General features: G+C 36.4%; 2 protein-coding genes across 2 annotated transcripts; both read left to right on the forward strand.

Annotated features, from left to right (window-relative positions):
* Window positions 1–995: 995 nt before the first annotated feature.
* Window positions 996–1,499, forward strand: DSM5745_07177 (uncharacterized protein; the record flags this gene model as incomplete). The annotated part of the gene is made up of 1 exon (XM_026749193.1): window positions 996–1,499. One exon carries the CDS (start codon window positions 996–998, stop codon window positions 1,497–1,499), a length of 504 nt encoding a protein of 167 aa, XP_026602283.1.
* A 12,278-nt stretch (window positions 1,500–13,777) lies between these two features.
* On the forward strand, window positions 13,778–14,011 carry DSM5745_07178 (uncharacterized protein; the record flags this gene model as incomplete). Its single annotated transcript, XM_026749194.1, has 2 exons — window positions 13,778–13,801; window positions 13,883–14,011. The coding sequence occupies 2 exons, from the start codon at window positions 13,778–13,780 to the stop codon at window positions 14,009–14,011; spliced, it is 153 nt and encodes a 50-aa protein (XP_026602284.1).
* Between the last annotated feature and the right edge of the window lie 7,149 nt (window positions 14,012–21,160).

Raw genomic sequence — 21,160 nt, forward strand, 5'->3', positions numbered from 1 at the left:
CCACACCGTGGCAGCGGTCGCCTTGATAGTACGTTTACTCTTGTGAAGACCTGTACCGGTATAGTGACTGTCCTTGGCGCCCCTTAATTATCAAAGACATCAAATATTGCTGCGAAAAGTGCATGGAGGAAATCGCCGCATTTAAGTTCTTGTAGCTACGGGATTGCTTCTGCAATTATAGGGAGCCTTGGGACCATTTGAACGACGCTCGTGGCTGGGTCATGGCGTCAGCTTGAGTGGTCGTACTCAAGATACTTGGCTACTGATTCTTGTCCTGAGTCTTGCGTCTAACACGAGAATCAAAGCTAGATTGCGCGCGGATGTAGATATGATGGGCCGCGATCCAAGTAATAAAGCAGAGTGCCGTTTAACCATCACAATGCTACTCTTGGGATAATTAAAACTGATAGGCTATTCATCCCCCGTGATATGATAACAACTCTACCGAAGTTTACATTGGAAGCTTGCCTTACCTGAAATCTTACAGAGGCGTGCTGAAGAAAATGTCAGGGGATATGGATTATTTCATTCTCTATAAGCAGGGTGATTATAGAATACACCTTACTTTACCAGACCTATTGGAGGCTAAAGACATTGGCAGAGTATTACTAGGCATTATTCAATGCTTGGCTTATATATAAAGTTCCTTATTATATGATGGTAATAAACTCTGATTATGAATGGGTTACAAAGGCCTGATTCACTTGATGGAGCAATTGCTTACGCCCTGATTAGGTATGGTACTGCTTCAACTTCAAATCTGTCTCCATCGATTCCCTCACTTTTGGTTCGGCGATCTCACTGAGATCTGGGCCATGGCGCCCATACCAAAGGTTCCTGGATCCATGAATATATACTCCAGGTCACCCCAGCTCCTCAGGAAATATCCATCCCGTTTGAGCTCCAGGTGGGTATTAAATACCCCAGCCAGCCACTGCTGTATACAAATAGGAGCGACGCCCATATGCGTGCCCCTCCTGGCTCTGTGCAGTGAAATGCCAGCTTTCTCTGAAGATCTCTGCTTCCCTGGGTTTCAGAGCAAAGACCCCAAATCCAGCGACATCAGTGAACTTTCTCTAGATCCAAATATGTGCTCGTCTACTTACCCCAACTTCCCCATGTCAGGCATCTTCACGATCGGGTGCTTCCGATGCTGGAGCCTTGAATGTGGCAGCAATACCGATAGTTGGATTCTGCCAACTGCGACCTTTGACACTATCCATAGATCCCAGTACGATCAGATGAAGGAGGACCTCATTACGGGAACCCCGAAGACGGCGAAACCTATGGTCGTATCCCCAAACCGCAGTTTGAATCTTGAGCACGCCAAGGTAGGAAAGATCATGCCGATTGCTTTGGGGAACGTGACAGAAGATATGAGATCCGTCTCGCTACATTTGGTTACTCTCAGACATCATGGTCTTACCTGCGACTGTACCCAACTAGCACTACCCAACATTGCCAACAACGCGGACCAAACCTCTAAGACGGCCCACTGAGTATAAAAGCATGCATACAACGCTAGCTCCACTTCTCTAGCCCCGCGACTTTAGAGATGTTTTTTATTGCGTTGAAGAATACGTGAGATGCGATGTTCACAGGCTTAAGCCCTTCCATCTTGCCATCCTTTACAGGGTCGACGCTCGTAACAGGGAACGGGCACACCACCCAGGTAATCAAGCGGGTTCCACTAAGCCATGTACCCGACCCCTAGTACCGCGACAAGTCGTGCGGCATTGCGGCGCCGAAGGACGGCGGACAGAGAATGCCGTCGACTTCGCCGCGCCCATCAGAGGAAGAGGCGGTTTTGTTCCAGGCGTTCGCGTAGAAGGCGCGGTGGGCGTCTTGTTCGGCGCAGAGCTAGTGCACTTGATGTGTGGGTATAAACAGACGTCGGGAAGATTGCACAGGGCATACTGGGTGGGTAGGTAGAACTGACCCTGATAATGCATGGTACTGCCTAGATCTCCTCAAGCAACTGTCTCTTGGTTTGGCGCCAGAAGAGGCTGGTGAGATTGATGATGTGGTGGTGATTTCTTATATCTGACAGCAGTGCCTCGGGCTTCCAATATTGAGACGTGGCATGCGTATTATGTATCACTCGCGCAATCTCAAACAAAGCGCATATAGGAGATTGTACAAATAGTCCGGCCCAGATACTTAGGTACCTTACTTCGCTCCATAATAATAATATTGGCCCCGACCCTATAGTGGTCCTCCTTGTTTCTGCCCGCCAGGTCGCCGTCGTTATAGAAAAAACCAACAGCCACTCACTCTCAATTGCTGAAGAATAAGTCCCTTTTACCTTCCCTCCTCTTTAAAAAGCATTAGCCGGAAGTAACAGCTTGTTCTTGGTTATTGAGGCAAGCCTATTCATCTCCATTGATTTAATAGGATGAGAGGTCTCGACATGTTTCATGCTGCCGGTCCACATAGGCAAGCAAAAGCGAGCCGAGTGGATTTTGCAGGTGTCGGTTTGTTTCTAGCTAAGGCTCATTGCGCTGGGTTCTTGTCAGTGGTGTCCCTATAGCACAAAAAACCACGAAGATACATAATGATTATTTTCGGGCGAACCTCGAGCAGGGGTTTAAGCACTCTTGTTCACGACGCATTCGGCCGCAGCTCTTGCTTGTGCAGCTCGGACTGTGAGAATGGAGGATGTATTACAAGAGATAGGATCTGGAAACCATTCATCGCAGAAATGGGAGTATCCGGGAGATACCCCCGTGATCGCCGTGTTGGGATCTTGCTTCTCAAGGCACACACTTGAAGGGAACCATCTGCAAAGGTAGTTCAAACAGATGCCAAGGACAGAAGTACCCTCGGGGGATACCTTAGGATTCGCAGAGATGGTAATGAGCATACGGTTGGATCGGGGTGCTATCAGTTCCATATCAAGTTTCCGGCGAGGTGGGCAGAGGATCCCGGAAGTATGTAGGTATGATGTGGTACAGATTCCGCTGTCATATGGTGCTGAGACCCATCGACGAAGCCATCAGGGCTCCGTTTGCTCTGACAGACATACGACCCTGGACCACCATATTAAAACATAGCAAATATGGCTGTTGAAGGAAGGATTGATGTCATATTGACATCCCGTGGCTTACCGCCACTGATTGGTAGTTAGTTGTTTTCTTGTTTTTAGTTCTTAAAATATCTATCTTTCTTTATTAAATAGTTTTTACTATTTATTTTAGCTATAGGTTTACAAGTATTCTTGCGGAGTTTTAAAAAGTATTAATAATTAGTATATATTTTAGTAATTACTTTACCAGGCCCCTTTAAAGTAAAAAAACAGTATTTTTTTTATAAGAGGTAATAAAAAAGAAGTCCTGGGAAGAACTTTATTTATTAATAAAAAGCTAGTAAATTATTATTTTTTATTTTTTTATTATTTTTAAAGCTATATATTATTATTACCTTTATTACCTTTATTATTCTTTATTATTATTTATAAAAAAGCTTTTTTTTTACTATTTACCGCCGTCCCATAATATTATAAAAATTAAAAGGTAAAATTAAAAAAAAGTATTATAATAATAAAAAAACTTTAATATTATACTAGGGTTATTAAAACCCTTATTAATAAATTTCATATTATTACTAACCTTATATAAGCCAGGAGAACCTTTTAAAAATAAATTAATTAATAAAATACCTAGCCATAAATTAATATTTTTAGGTAAAATTAAAAAAAATATAAAGCTATACCTTAACTAATACACTATTTTATAAATAATAAAAAATTTAATAATATAAAAAAAATTTATATTATTATAATAACTCTTGCAGGCTTATAAAATTTAATAAACTATTTTATAAAAATTTTTATTAAGGTAAACTAAGTAAATATAAAAATACTTTATAATAAGCTTAGGGAAAAGTTTATAAAAAAAAATTTTAACTATAATATTATAATATTAAAGGGAATTATAAAGCTATAATAAAAAAATTAAAAGTTTAAAAAGTATTTTAAAATAATATATAAGCTAAAAGTATAGTTACCTATAAAAAAAGTACTAAGTAATTTTTTTAAAAAAAGTAATTAAAAAATTATTAAATATAATATTTTAAAAAGTTTTATTAAGGCATGTAAAATTAAAAAAGGAAATAAACATGCTTATAATACTTAATAATATTTTAAAAATAGTTACTAAATTAAAAGAGTAAAAGGATCTAGTAAAGTAAATTACTAAAAAATTATTAAAAAAAATTACTTATTAATAGTATTAATGCGTAGAACTAATAAATATAAAAGTTAATAAAAATATATATAAAGTTTATTAATAGTATTAACCACTGCCTAGTAGCTATTAAAAAAGGCTAAAAAGGTAAAAAAACTAGTACTAAAAATGCCCTAGTAATAAAATTATAATAGCTAGCCTTAAAAAGGTAATATTTTTATTATAATAAATATAGGTATATTATATTATATTATTATAATATATTAAAAAAAAATATAAAATTAGCCTTGCCTGCCCTTAAAAAACCCGCTATATTAGTTATAGTAAAAATAAGTAATATTTTTATTAAATTACTTTTAGTAATAATACTAAGCTCTAGGTTAATTAATATAAATATTATAAGGTTTATTAATATAAAAAAGTTAAAAATTTAAAATTAAGATAGTAAAAAACTAAATATACTTACTAAAATTATTTATTATTTTAATAAAGTAAAGGCTATAACTATAAAGCTATAAAGGTTATATATACTAGGTAAAAAATAAAATTATAAAAAGGCTTTTAATAAATTAATTAAATATCTTAAATACTAACATGCCTATAAAAAAATTAAGTGCTTTTAAAAAAATAGTATATAAAGGCACTAAAAAAATAAGTAAAAGTAGATTTTTATAAAATTTTAAATATATAAATAATTAATATTACTTTTACTTAGCTACTTAATATTATACCGCAGGCGTGCTTAGTAGTTAGCTAATTTTTAAAGCTATAGCTAAAGCAACGCAAAAAAAATAGTAAATATAAAAATAAACAAGCCTTAAGCTAAAAAAGTAGTATTTAAAATAATAATTAAGCTATTTATAAAAAGGGCAAGAACTTTATTAATAAAAATATAAAATTAAAAATACTAGTAAGAAGCGCTCTCCGCAACTATTAAGATATATATAGTATAAAAACTAAAAATAAAGTATAATTATTATTTTTAACTAAAAAATTCAGACGCCGCGGCGTTGTTTTACACTTTTAATATTATAAAGGTAATAATAAAAAATAATTAACTAAGTTATATAAAAGCCTAAAAAATGCTTATTAATAGCAGTTATTTAGTAAATATTATTTTTTTAAAAATAGTAAAAAGGTTAAATATATAACTTACTAAAATTAATCCCTTATTATTAAGCTAATTAATAAAAAAATTACTTATACTATTTAATTATAATATATAGTTAATACTTAATATTACTAGGGCTTGCTAAGTAATAGCTACCCTAGTTATTAATAATAAATTTAGCTTTATTATTTTACTTAAATATTACTAAATATTAAGCATTAATTTAAAAAAATAATATTATATTATTACTTACACACTTAAAAATAATACTAGAAAGTAGGTTAATATTTTAAAGACATTTTTTAAAATTTTATTAAAATAAGTAATTATTAATAAAAATAACCTTTTTAATTAATTTAGTTTTAAAAATTTAAACTTTAATAATTATATCCGGCCCAAGGCAATAGCAAAAAATTTAAATAATTATATTATTATAATAAATAATAAATTATATAATATTTTAATAAATATTAAAACTAAGGTATTAGCATAGCTTTTATCCATAGCTATAAAAATAAATAATAGTAATAGTAATAATAAGAATAATAAAAATAAAAAGCTTACTTTAAACTTTATAACACGGGTAAAAAATTAAAACTATTTAATAGCCACCAGGGGCTACTAAATAAGGATTTTAACCTTAAAAAAGAATTATTAGCCCTAGCATTCTTAAACCTTTTTATAATAGCTATTAAAAGCTTAAAAGTTATACTAATAAAAAATATTAGGCTATTTAACTAAGAATTATCTAATTTTTTATTATAGGAATATTAATTTAAACCCTATTATAATTAAATAAATAAAAAAGAATAGGACGCTGCTTAAAAACTTTTTATTTACTAAAAAGTAAAATATAAATATAGCATACTTATTATATGTATAAAAAAAATTTTATTTTAAATATACGTAATGTCCCGTAAACCATGTTTATAATATATTTAATATTATTTTATTTAAATACTTAACCTTATGCTGCAAAACTAGCCCTATATATATTTAAAAAATAATAATAATAATTTAATAATATTTTACTAATACTTAAGGCTGGTATAATAAAGCACTATATTTTATTATAAAGTACTAAAACTAAGTGTTTATAAAAGCTTAATAAAAACCTTTATATAATTTATTAGTATATTATATTAAATACCGCTATAATTAAATTAAACTACCTAATAAAAAAATTAAAACTAGTTATAAATAAGTTAGCATAGTAAAATTTAAAGGTTTTTTTTTATAAATATAGTAAATAAGTACTAGGCAATCCTATTAATAAATAAAAATATAATAAATACAGCATTTTTTACTATACTTAGTTAATTTATATACTAAAAAATAGGGCAAGAACTTATAAAAACACTAAAAATATATTATTAATTAAAAAATCTTATTATTAAAATAGTCCTATCTTCCCATGGGAAACTATTATTATTAATATATTTTAATATTATATTTAAGTATTTATAAATAATAATATAAGTGGAGCACCTATTATAAAAGCCTTAATTTTATTTTTTTATTTATATTTTTTTTTTAAAAAATAACTTAGTTAAAATTAATGCTGTCTTCTTGTAAGACCATGTTTTTTATTATAAAAGTAAAAATTTTAGGCTATGTTTGCATAAAAAACAAGTATTATTTTTTTATAAATAAAATTAAAGCTTTTTTATTATAACTTATTTTTATAAATAAACCTAGTTTTATATAGCTATTATATATATTACCCTTTATAAAATTTATTATTCCTGGCAAAGCTAACATAATAACTATATTAAAAAAGGTGTTAAAAACTAAAAAAAAAAAGTAGTTAATTTTATTTAGGGGCTAACTTAGTAAAGTACCTAAAAAAATTACAGGCACATGTAGCTAGTATTATATTAAAAAAAATAAGCGCAAGTAGTATTACCTTAGCATTAATATATTAAAGTATAGTATTAAAAAAGTCCTTTTTTAAATTTAAGACTATTCTTTTAATATTATAATATTTTAAGCTACTAGAATAATAAAAAGGCCCATTTTTTTTAAAATATTTAGCCTAAAAACCTAGTATACCATAAATAAACAGGAGGTCCTAGCGGTATTAAAAAAAATTTAAAAAAGTAAAATAGTTAGTTATTAGTTCCCGCATTTAGTTATTATATATACTAATTATTTTATTATTTATTAAGTTATAAAAAACTAATCTAATCACACGGGACAAGTTATAAAATAGTAATATTATTTATAAAAGTATAATTTAAAATTTATTTATATTTTAAAAAGATTTTAGGTAATTATTAATAGGCTATCCCGTATTTTATACTAGGAAATAATAAATAAAAAAATAATTAATATTTATTACTAGTATTTACTTTTATAAAATTAACTAAAAATACGGAGGTGCCGCGAATAAATAACTACTAGTTATAATAATATTAATATTTTTATTAGTATAAAAATATTATTAAAAAAGTAAAAAAGGCAAGCCAACACGGTTTTTTTTAATTATAATTATTAATAAAATAATACTAGTATACTAAAAAAAAATAACTTATAGGTAAAATGCTTATTATTTTATAAGGTTTTAAATACCCTATAAAAATTTTATAAAAGTTATAAATATTTTATTACGCGGATTACACTAGCTCGAGCTATTAATAAATATTAATAACTAAAGTAATAAAAATAAATTAAAAAGTATTATACCTATTATTTATTTTATTAGGTTATAAAACTAAGAACTCCCTTTAATATTTTATATATTATATAGGTTTTAAAGCCCTTTAAAGTACTAGTAATAAATTATATTAGTTTTATAAGTTTTATAAATTAAAATAATAATATATATATTATTATTACCTGTAACTACTTCTCGCGGTTTATTTTTATTAATATAATATTAATTAATACCATGGTTATATTATAAATATTTATATAAAAAATTATATTACTTATTAAGTTTTTACAAGTAATATATATAAATAATAAAAGTTATGTTTATAAATAAAAGTTTTGGGTAAAAGTAAATTAATATAAGATATATACTATATTTATACCTATTTTTATATTATAGTTAGTTAGCTTAGTAAAAAAAGTGGTAAAATTAATACTTACTACTTTTTAATAAAAAATATTAATAAACCTAGTAATAATCCTTAATTAAAATTTAAAAATAGCTAATATAATTTTATTAATAAATATATAAATTTTTTAATCATATAGCTTTACTGCATTTAAATTTTTTTTTAAATTAATTATTTATAAGGGCAAACCAACCACTATAAAAAAGCTAGTTAAAAAGTTTATAAAAAAACCCTGCCTTATTAATAGCAGTGTAAGGTGTAAAACCCTATAAAGTTATTATTATACTAAAAGTATTAAATAATATTTAAAAGTAAATAGTAGTAGGAATAAAAAAAATATATTAAAAAAAATACTTTATTAAAAAAGAAGATCTTGTCCTGCGCTAGGATATATAATAAAAATAATAATATAAATAAAAGCTAAAACCTTACTAAACAGGGCTATATTAGGTAGCTTATATTAATTAAAATAAAAAAGTATAATATTAAATAAACTTATTTTTAAGCTAAACATGGGGAAATTTTATATTAACTATATTAAGTTATTTATTATAAAAACTTAGTAAAAAAGGAAAAGGCTTAAAAATTAAAAAAAAAAATAATTTTATGCTAAAAAGTACTTATAATAAATTATTAAAAAAAAGTAATAATATTAAATTTTATTATTAATTAAAAAACCTAATATAAATAAAAAAAATAATATAAAAAATAAAAAAGTTAACTTACAAGGCCTTTTTAATAAACATGGGGAATTTAAGTAAAAAAAAAGTAATAAAAAAAGTTTTAAAGTTATTTCTTTTTTTAAATATCTAAAGCAAGGTATTACTTACTTTACTTTTTTACTTTACTTAATATCTTGGCGGCTACCTTTCCCTTTACCTTACTTTTACTTTTACTTTCTCTCTCTACCTTAACTCCTTAACTCTTAACCTTTTATCTTATAACTTTTTCTCCCTTTTTATAATATTAAAAAAGTTATTATTTTTTTTAACACCTGGGCCTAATCCGGGAATCTTACTAAAAAAGCTATTAATAAAAAAAAAGTATTACTTGGTTTTTTTTTTAATTTTCCTAACTTTATATACCTATTTTCTTTACCTTTTATTTTTTTTTATAAATATTTATTTCCCTTACTTTTTTAAAGCTTTTATCCCGTGTATTCCTCTTAGATATTATAAAGACTAGCTTTTTTTTAGCTACCTAAAAAGTAAAATAACATGCTAGTGGGGGATAAAAAAGTTAAACCTATTAATAAGTAAAATAAAAATTAAACTTTAATTATTACTAATAAGCAACTTATAAATATAGTATTTTTTTAATTACTTAAAAAAAATAAACTAGATTTTGTGCCCTAAGTGGTTAATTAAATAATATTTTTAAAAATAATATTAAATAAAAATAGATACCTAAAGCTAGAATAAATAATTAATAATAATAATATATTATATAATATAAGGTATTAAATTTCCTATTTTTTTTAATACTAGTACTAGCTAAAGCTAAAATTATAAAGTTAAGTAGTTATATTATTTAAGACCTTATTAAACTACTGTTAAATATTTAAAAGTGGTTTAAAAGGTATTTTTAATAAAGTAAAAGTACCTGTAAATAAATTTATTAAATAATATTTATTTTAAAATATTAATTATAAATATATTTTTAGCTTTAAAACCCTGTAAAGTGTTATTAGGAAATACTAGCTAGTAATTAAAAATTATTATTAATACCTTATTATTTTTATTATTAATAAATATACTTAAGAGCAGCTTATTAAGCTATTAAAAAAATAATTAAACTTTAAATAAAAAGTATATTATAAAGGTAATAAAAAACTTATAAAATTTAAATTAATTAACTAGGATTATTATGGTATTTATTACTTAAGGCCTTAATTTAATTTAAAATTTTAAAAAAAATAGTTACCTAAATTAAAATATTATTTAAATACCTTAAAAAAAGTATAAGTTATACGCGCAGGTAATTAACTATTAAGCAGCCTTTTTTATTATTTTTTAATATATAATTATTAAAAAAACACGGTAATATAAGTTTTAGTTAAATAATAATTAAAAATTAAAAATACTAAATTATAAAAGGTAATTATAAGGGTTAAAGCTATATAAAAATTAGGTATTTAAAAAAATAAAATATAATTATAATATATTATAATTATAAGCATAATATTTAATCTAGAATATTAAACACCTTACTTTTAAAAAAATAATTATTACTAGTAATAAAGCTAGTAAAAAAAAGCCGCAAAAATAGTAAACATTAAAAAACAAAATTAAGAATTAATTTATAAAAGTAAATAACCATAGCTATTTAAACTTAAAAGTAGCTTATAATAATATAGTAATAGCTTATAAAAAAAAGTAATTATTTTTAATAATAACCTTTAGTTACCGCTATTATAAATATATAAGTTTTAATTAAGTTTTATACTAGTTTATAAAAAATATATAATAATTAAAATAATATTTAAATATAACTTTATAATACTTATTAGCTACTTGCGGTTTATACCATAATAATAATAAATATTATAATAATTACCTTTTTTTTAATTAAAAATAAAGTAAATATAATTAAATAGGGTATAATTACTTTTCCTTTCCTGCCTTTATAAATTTAAAAAGTATATTATAATATTTATAGTAGTGTTTTAGGAAGTTTTAAAAATAAATTTTACTTTTTAATTATATATTTATTTTATTTTACTTATGGCTATATATTTTTATTAAAAATTTTTAGTATTATACCAAAAATTTAGGCCCTTTAAAATTATAAAAAAAGATTAATATTATATTAATATCACGTGGCTTACCGCCACTAATTAATAGTTAGTTATTTTCTTATTTTTAGTTCTTAAAATATCCATCTCTTTTTATTAAACTGTTCCTACCATTTGTTTTGGCCATAGGTTTACGAGTATTCTTGCGGAGTTTCGAGAAGTATTAGCAGTCAGTATACTGTGCATGCGTGGTGGCTTCATGTAGACTCAAGAATTCAGATAAAGCGAAAACGCACCAGTACCATAGTACTCGAAGTGCCGTGGAACAATGATTAAAGGAGGGACTTACCCTTGTTCCGCCTTTCCTGGCAGTCACAAACATCCTAATTCAGGTATACAGCTTCGGCAGGGGCCGAGGGGGGTTGGTTGACGAGCGATGAGGAGCCTCGTGCTATCGCGATCCCGACTCCCGAGTTGCTTGACGGCACGGTTCTCAATTGGCCTATCCCTCGTCAGGTTTGGAAAGACACAGACTGTCTGGAGATCGCTTACCGCGATCTTGAAAGATTTCGCATAGCCCAGCTCGCGGCCAGGAAAAGATGGATGCAGGCTCGCGGTTTCCTGGCCAAAGGAGATTCGGTCTTTATAAGCCCTTGGGGCGGTAGCCAACAAGCCGACATGATACCGTCAGAATGCCGTCCTCAAAGAGATGTTTTCGCACGGCCTGGCCGAGCATAAAGCTACTTTAGGTGAAAGAGATAGATTTAGGCTCCGTGCAGTCGTTTAGATGCTAGATTAACGCCGGGGGGTAGAATGAATATATTCGGAAGAACACCAGGTTGCCGGTTGCCTCCGCGTCGGCAATCCGAGACTGAAATGGATCCGAATCAGTTCGGTGGCTTAGCTTCACTGGAGCAATGTGGAAACCCGGTCTTCCTCGTCCATAGATATCTTTTGTGGCCTCAGCGTAATCTGGCATTCCCATACCGATCGCCAACTCAGCTGGGGCAAGCTTAGCATGGATAGCTAGAGTAAAACGACCTTGTGACCGGCTCCTGTGTTGGTAAATTCCACGTGGATCATGCACCCCTTAAAGGGAGGAGGTACAGGGACTCCGTCGGGTCATACAGAGCTAAGGAGAGGTTATGGTAAACTACGGAGTATAGGAAAAAATGACAGATGCGCCAAACCTCACTAGACGTGAAGACGACACCGCCGACAAAAGTCTGTCTCCCTGACCACTTGACACCACTGAAACCAAGGAGATGCACGAGGCCAAGTCCTCTTCTAATGGAAGCTATTGGGAGAAATGTCAAAGGCCGTTTGCTAACGCGATGGCGCTGCGAATGCACTGAGAACGCAGCTTATTCGGTGGGCTCTTCCAATTGTTGATCACCCCAGCTGGAAAGTCTCCGTTTGACATGTTGGGCGCATAGCGTAGCTTGCGGGCAAGATGCAGTTTATCTATAACCCGGTCGTGTGCATTGAAATGCGAACAAAGAAGTGTCCAGAGCGTAATACGACTACCGTGATCGCTTTCCAACATACTGGACGCATCAACACGCAGAAGAAGACGGCGACGACCGCCCATGGACGCGGGCCGTCAACGGCAAAACCAACCTAAACGATCCAAAGGTCGGCAGAAAGCTGGCAATTGCGCTTGACAGATTGATTAAGGATCCCGAGATTTATGGCTTTCCCCTAGAAGGCACACGAGTGTCAGACATTGGGGCATTCTGTATCATACACGCTATGGATGGCTCGTCTAGACATAGACGATATCCACACGATTTCGATTCGAACGGAGATCTGAAAGCGAAAAGAGTGCCCGTAGGGCCAACAGATACATTAATTGTAATATAGCTAAGTCTCTTGCAAGAGAGGAAACCCTAAATAAGCCGTATCAGAGTGCCCGTATGTTCCCAACGGGTCAAACTCGAACTAGAGCTTCGGAGAAGGACAAGGTCGTCCGGGAGAGAAGACAGGGCGAGCGTTTACAGGAGTTTGTTCAGCAAAATAAACCACTACTGACTCGCTGTTAGGGTGGCGTGCTTGCCTTCTTGCCCGTCATGAGGCTTTCTGGACTCCTAGGTCCTTGACACCTAAGTATACCTCTCAATTGTCCTATCCCAGGATCATATGGTGCATACAGTCGGCTTTAAGCAAGCGGTAATTGTAAACCACCGATGCATGCTATACGTCTCTGCGCAACTCTTTACCCTCGCCAACATCCACCTTTCTCATTTACATCTCTTAGCCCGATCACTGTTACTGGTGCCTAGCACAGAAGAGTAGGCTCGCTTACAATACTTCACCCCGGATGTGGTGTTTTCTGTTAAAACCAGCATAAGTTAGTCCCATACACGTTGTGTTGAACACATTGACCGTTGCCCGGAGAAAAATCGCAAGCTGGTTAGGCACTTCAGGAACGTTCAACCTTAGAAAGAGTGTCCTACTCAACAAAACAGGCAACGGTGCTATATAGCCCCTACACTGGATGACGTACAGTTCCAGGGCAGTATCGCCGCTGTTCCAGATAATACCCATACTTATGGAATGATAGACGGCGCCCTGGGTGTTCCTGCGATGCAGATATGTGACAGCAAAAGGGCTCCTGGGGGAATTGATATTACCCATGAAAACCCATACATTCTCAATGGCGTGAACTAAGGCGCAATCGCCTCGGATGCGAGCATTGGACTTCCCGAAGGTATATGGGTCCTTAAACCTTGGATCTTCCCTGTCTTGTTATCTCCCTAGCATGTTTACAGTACTGACAAAAGTCCATCAGGTGCCATGGCAGAGGACGTTAGAGAATACAGGTGTTTCTTACCTGCTGGAAGAAGACGAAGAAGCTGGAGGCGAGGACAAGGAACGCGACACAGATGACGAAATTGTTGACGAGGCCGAGGCCCGGTAAATGAGCCTGATCTCGCACCACGTCAAACAATATCCGTCTATTGTTTGAAATCGCCCGGCCGGTGGGATTTTCGTTCCTGCCCTGGCTGTCATCCCACCCAGGCAGCGGCTGAATGATACATGTACTCTCACAGGCCCGATGTCTATGAACAGTTGCCGCCCGGCGTGGCGTGACGCGGGTTTCTGGGAGATAGCTGAAAGGAGTCTCGGAAATCTGATTACTCTATCCCCCAATTGTGGTAACAACGTCGACATTAAACACGGAGGTGTCAGAGTACCGCGCCGCAATGATTGGAATGCAGAACGTTGGGCAGACGCGCTATTGGAACGGCTACGACTGAGTGACCGGGACGTGCCGGTTAATACTATCTTAGACAGCGACTCAAAGCTATATAGGCAAGGATCTTCGCACATCTGAAGATCAAGGATCTCTACACAACGGCATGGCACTCGCAGGCGAACGGAGCAGCTGAAAGCACTAATCAACCAATCATGACCTACTCGCGGTAACTGATAGTCAGCCTTATTCTATACAAGCTCAGCAATCTTTATTTTCACCACGAGTTCGAGAGTTTGAGCATTGCTCTCACTTTTACCAAGGACAGCACCAGCAGCTGGATGGATGTGGTCCGGATGGACGTTATTCGTCCGCTCCGACTATATTCAACATTCGCTCACCGAAATATTCGCGATTAGCCGTCATTTTACCAGGACCGGCGTTCCAGTCTGCTATGCTAGGGAACGCGGAGCTTTAGGAGTCAATCTCCTGGATACCGTAGTAAGACTTGGGAGAACGCACGTCAGACATGTAAACTGCATGGGATGGAAACAGTAGGGTACCTTGACCTTTTCCTCTTAAATCAAGCATACTCACTCAAGACAAAAATCTAAATGTTACCCAGAAATCCCCAGAGACCTCGAAGTTGTTCATGGGAGCTAGGTACCCTTGAGAAACGTTTTCGGGCTGATTGTTCTTGTCCATCAGTTTCATGAGATGGATTGGGAATTCGAGAAGGAATATGAACACGCGAGCCAACCCGGAAGAAACTGGAAATCTCAAACTGGAAATCTCGGTCGATCTCAAACATGGAGGTGAGAGTATCTGTCCTACAATCTTCCTTGTGCGTCCAGACTAGTACTAGCTTTGCCAGATCTATGTAGCGGTTGCGCTGGCCAGGCCCAGCATCGCCAAGTATCGCTGCGTTCTGTCCCACGAGCTGATGTCGGTGCTAGCTTGCCACGTGTCGAGGGATCGGCGTGGATCCAGCATGTAAGAAAAGCAGCAGAGGACTTGGCGCTGTGTGTGAATTACCCAGTGCTCCTTCCCAAGCTACTGCCAAGAGTAGCACATTGAGCAATGTTGATGCGAATGTGCACAGTCATCATGGTAGCGGAGAACCAGGACTTGGACCATCGACACCACTGCCTGGACCCCCTAAGCTGGGAACATCGGTGTGTAAGGCACTGAACTTTCCATACCAACGGCACTGGTAATACCTGCATTATCGGAGAACGCCGACAAATATATGTTCTCCAGCAGATCGTTGCCTACTATCACTTGTTTTACCCCGGTATCGACGAGGAAGGCCAATTCAAATGGCACATCGAGTCCGTGCACCAGGGCTATGCAGCATTGGGTCAGCTGCTTTCTGCTTTCGAATCAGTGGAGAAGAGTTAGAATTGTTAGACGACCTTCACCTCAGCTTCGCACAAGCAAAGCTACTTTGCGTCAGTTCATGGCTCGCTTGCTTGAAGACCCCCTTTTGCTGCCTCTACTCGATAGCCAGTCAGAATGTCGAGGCTACGTCCCAGTCGGCTTGTATCTCCATTGCGTTGCACGTTTATAGGATGGTAGTAGGCCCCAGTACCACCAAGCAAACTGATCAGCATGTGAAATGTCACACGGCTAAAATTACCCTCCGAGAGGATTGTGGACCATTGCCCTCATTAGCTATGAGACAGAGACTTCCGAGTTATACCCGCGCAAAAGCTCCCATAAGAGACTTTGCAGAGAAGATATGGAGCGAACAGGCCGGGGAACTTCTACTATGCTCGAAACAGGGAGACCGACATAAAGACTGCCCAAGCTAGAATACAGGCAGTGCATGCTTGGTGTGCCCAAATCCCGATTCACAGATGCATTTCGATATACGCGCCTAATGGACCTCTATTGCGCCGCTTATCTGGAACTCTTCTGAAACTCAACTTTGTCTAAGGGATTTTACATATACGACATGTTTTCCTCCCTCTAGGCCACTGGTGGCTTGCAACCTGGTCCCGAATAACCCTGAATGTCTTTTATTATTCACCGCCACAGCGGATCTGCGTCCTTCTGGCAGAGCTCGATAGAGCCAAGCCTCTGGCTCTTTATTGAGCAACATGCAAAGATGGACCCAGGCCAGACTTGTCGCCGAAGCTGACGGTCGCCCAAGCCAATTCTTTGCGCTCTCGACGTCGCGGCGGCGATCCGTTGTCAATAGTTTCACGCTCCCCTCACTCTCTTCACTCAGAAACTGACCAGCGGTCCCCTTGCCTATACCAAGCTCTTTATTATCGAGCTTACATTTTTCGTCCAGCGTATCAAGTCCCTTATTAATATTGTTGACAAGCACCCTGATGACTCTGATCCTGTATTGGAAAACGGCCAACATGCGTCCACCGTGGCCGTATCCTCTAAACAATGCCCGCGGAGCCGTCCACCGTGCGGCAAGTTGAAGCTGTAAAGGCCCCCATCCTGCAAACCATGCAGGATAATAGGTTTCCCATTATCTACCATTACTTTTCTTTTTAGTAGAGGACGTACCTGAGCACAATTACCCCCTTGGGAGCCGTGCTACCACAGTCCTCCGTTTGAAGAACCTCTGGATCCGCGATATGGGCATTGCTTCTGGCGACGCGAACCTAATTTACTCACAACCCAGGGTGTCTAATGCACGTGGGATATGGTGTTGGGTGTTGGTACCATACTTTAATAATGCTGGGAAGAGGATCATGGGAGCTATATTGCGGTCACTTTCATGGAAGACATTTTATGCCTGGGTGTCGTCCTGACGGTAGTGAGGATAGCGGCGACGTCGCGAAAAGAACAGAGCTAGCCTACCTAGCTCGCTGTAAACCTGGGCTCATGGTAAAAGCCGGAAGATCCATGCTTATTTCTAGTTCCTTGCTTACTGAATGTTTGGCTATATTCCTCTAATAATAGGGTAACTTGCACGATCTCAGATATGCAAGTTCCTGAAGACCGAGAGAGGGTCAAAAAACTGGATCATTCGCAGCCTAGGGTTGTGTTGAATAGCACGTTTTAAGCAGGCAATCTTGACAGACTTCGCGATCTACTAACACAATCCGGTCATGCCAGGCGCTGCAACCTGAATAACCAACATGCGATTATCCGTGAGCTACTGAAGCCCATGGGTAGATCATACTTAGCCAGTGCCGCTTCTGCTCAGTTTCATTAATGCATTGATTATGGAGCCACATGTCAAGATCTCCCGAGTCCCGGCTCTCAGGGCTACGATCAATATCTACCGGCACTGTGAGCGTCCCCGAATAAAAGTGGACGCGGGTAGTCATAAGCGATGGTTGGGAGAACCGCCTCCCGAAACAAAAATATATATCTTGGGACCGCTTGTATTTTTAATGCTTCCCTGTTAGAGCGTGGTGGCAGCATTTTAGCTAGGACCCAGAGCCGACCATACTTACCTAAACCTATGGTCTTTATTGAGACAATAATACATACATAATATTCCCCATATACAGCCGCACGAAATTGACTACTGGATACCGCGGTGGTTGGCGGAAAGCTTGAAACAAGCCTTGTTAAAACAGGGGTATATTGCAGAATAAATTTGGCCTTTACATCAGCAGCTCGCATAGCTCAGTTGGTAGAGCGCGTGACTAGTAATCGCCTTCAATGGGCTTGAAATCACGAGGTCAGCGGTTCAAGTCCGCTTGTGAGCATTACTTTTTGTTTTTTTTTTTTGCTGGTCTAATTTTGATATTTGAGTGGTGGGGTGGGGTGGAAGTCTAAAATTGAGATATCGGATGTGGGTAACATTCCGGCCAATGGGATGGCTGTCATTTAGGGTTACCTGCGGGGTCGTATATAATACAGCACCAACTCAAAAGGAAACAACACTTCATCCGATGATGCCACCATGGGGTGAGCGTCGGCGAATCTCCTATGCTTTTCACTATCGACTTTGGAACTTGCAGACGCACGGCGCCGGCCAGATCCAGGACAACCTCTGACGCCTTGAGTCGAGCATGCAAAGACATTCTACAGTCTATCTAGGCCGACCCTGTCACGCCATACCAGTCCGATATAGGGGCACCACGCACCCTGTGCTCTGGGGTGATATCTGTCTGGCAAGCCAGTGTCTTCAGGTGCGTTTGTATCAGCCATGGGCCAGGACTCATAAGGGTTAGAAAGTCTCTAACTTGAGCAAAATCTGCTTTTCATATCAAGTAGCAGTTCGAATGCAGCCGCTGGAACGTATCTAACCCACTCTATAGGAGGAAGACCTTAGTGACTACCCATGTAGCAAAAACTGTTAGTTCATTACCCTCCGTATTTATTAACTTAATATTAATCACAACATAAGGAACAGTTGCCAAATATTTAACCCCTGCCTTAACTTTATGGATTTTATTGCTACGTATGCATATATTACGAAGTTAAAAGTGCTTTCCTCAAACCCATGTCTAGGGCTGGAGCCTGGGAATCTAGTTATGTATCCCAGTCCCATCATACCCTGCCTTCAAGAACAACAGCACAAAGCACTGTGGCGAGGTCACGAGGAATCAAGTCCACAGCTCGCTCGAAGATATCCCTAAAGGGAGTATGGTCTTGATCTCATCTTCGGGTTACACCCACCTACCTTTCTAGTACTTTCCCCGCGCGCGGGATCAATGGCCGGACTCGGGCTTGGGTCGCGACTCGCTGTCTCGAATGCGAGAAACCCGCGGGTGGAAGGTGTCAAACCTGTGTCAAAAGCCACAGGACCCCGGCAGAGTGCGTTGCGTTTGACGCCTCTCAGTTTCAGCCAGAGCTGCTCCGGGTCATTGGCCTCTGTAACGTCGTGCGTGTAACGTTCATGACCACCATCGTCTGAACACAGATAAGCAGGGAATGATAGTAGAAATAGCGTCTTGTTAGTAAATTAGGTATTCTTCATCTCCTCGACGCAAAAATGTGTGCTTCCTGCCTGCGTACAGCACAAGCTACCCGTGGCCGGTCGTGAGTGCAAATGTATCATTATGGACTACTTTATTTCTACAGCTAACATAGCCAAGGAACTTTGATTTATTAATGATAATAATAACCGGTGCAACGTTGCACCACGTATAATCAAATATGGGCATCCCAATGGACGTATATGATATTGCTGACTGTGATTGAAAGCAGGAGTACAATGCCGAAAGTCTTCTCCAATAATTTATTTCTTAACAGCCTATGAAGCCTCTCAGGAAACAGTTCTCGTTCCAGATCGCATATGGGCATTCTGCCAAGTAGCAGGTGCGTTTTTATAGTGCAGGTTCTACAAATAAACCTGTGCTCTGTGGCTGGTGGCATTGTGAGACACAAATCTTCATTGATGAACCGCTACGAACTTCCCTTTCACTTGTCTGTCCAGAACAGAAACCCCTTAGATATAGGGCTTGTTCCTTCCCACCTGCCGGCATGGAACCACGGATTCAATCAGGAGGTGCTTGACTTTTCCTCTCGCTGAAGTGGCTGGGTTTTTTGGAATGTTTATATGCACCGGGTGCATTTTTAAGCAGCGTTGGAAGACCAAGTACTATGCTTACACTTTAGACTTGCACGGCTTTCTTCTACTCCCATATTGCGGAGAAAGCCTACGGGTTGACATAGTCAAAATCCAGACGCATGTGTGCGTCCTGGCTGCCATAATGGAAACCAAAACTATTCATTGGGCTACATAGTTCATGGCGTTTCCTTCGCATTTTGAATATCCAGCAATCAATTCCAAAGATCCACGCTCAGCGGTAATATAAACTCGGATTACCCTGGAATTAGATGGCTTGATGGCTGTCAAACAGAATTAGGCCGCCTGCAGAAATTGCTACCGGAGGTAGAGGCATACGAGCAGAAGCTGATCGGAAAGGTACGGGTAGAGGACTTTCAGTTCGACCAATCAGGCTATCGTACAGAGATGCGCGGATGGGAATGGAAGCTATTCAAGCGTATCCAAGAACTCTACCCAGAACTATTCAAGGAACATATTTCAATGGTTATTATGCGCCAACCTAGCGCACAGTGGGCATGCGTATCCATTGCCCACGGTATTGAACTGTGGACTGGACCCACCAGCTGGATGACATTAAGATTGTCAGCAAATCCCCTTCGTCTCCTATGCTTGGTGTCCTCTCCGTCTTCTCTCCTCAACTTTCCCCCCTCTGTTCATGGCTCCTACATAGACCTTTGCCTACGGTAGGTACCGAACCACCTAGCCCCAGGCTTATGGGATATGTTAAGAAGAAACCAGTCTTAGAGCTTGTCTATGGAGAAGAAGGCCTTCAACAATTGTTAACAGAGTACTTTGAGCCTGACCCGGCAGTATGTGAGTTTCAGATACTAACGGATATCCCTTTGTGGCTTCAAGAGGTAATTAACCTTAGAAATTCCACGCCGTATTACTTGACTTGTGCTTAGGGCAACAAGCAAGCCCCTGAAGAGTTCAAAACAGAACGAAAAGTCCTGATATATCAGGATGTACTAGTTATTGGAGAGCAGAGCTTCTTGCTTCACCCTGGTGTACCTGATTCTGCGGGGGCTCTTGGTGGCCATAGCTCTCTGCATGGGTGCGAGGGCCGCACCCCTGTTGGGTGTCCTGTATCTCTCGTCGCATCATGAACCCTGGGCGCCTCAAAAAAAGATGTTACGACTCGGCTCACGCAATCGCATACATTACCTCCGTACCCTACTTTCCCATAACAAAAGCGGCTACCTCCAACTGTTACCGTCCCCAGCCCCTCTCCCCCTGCCGACCCGAAAGCCTATTGATTCCGGCGATGGGAAGGGCAAAGGCGATTGGTGTCTCTGTTGTATTGGTAATAATGATGTTCCCTAACCATAAATGCAGACTTTTCGAAAGTAATGTACACGGCCTTTGTTAATAATGCCAAC

This window comes from Aspergillus mulundensis (assembly GCF_003369625.1).
Source record: "Aspergillus mulundensis strain DSM 5745 chromosome Unknown scaffold_7, whole genome shotgun sequence".
NCBI classification, from domain to species: domain Eukaryota; kingdom Fungi; phylum Ascomycota; class Eurotiomycetes; order Eurotiales; family Aspergillaceae; genus Aspergillus; species Aspergillus mulundensis.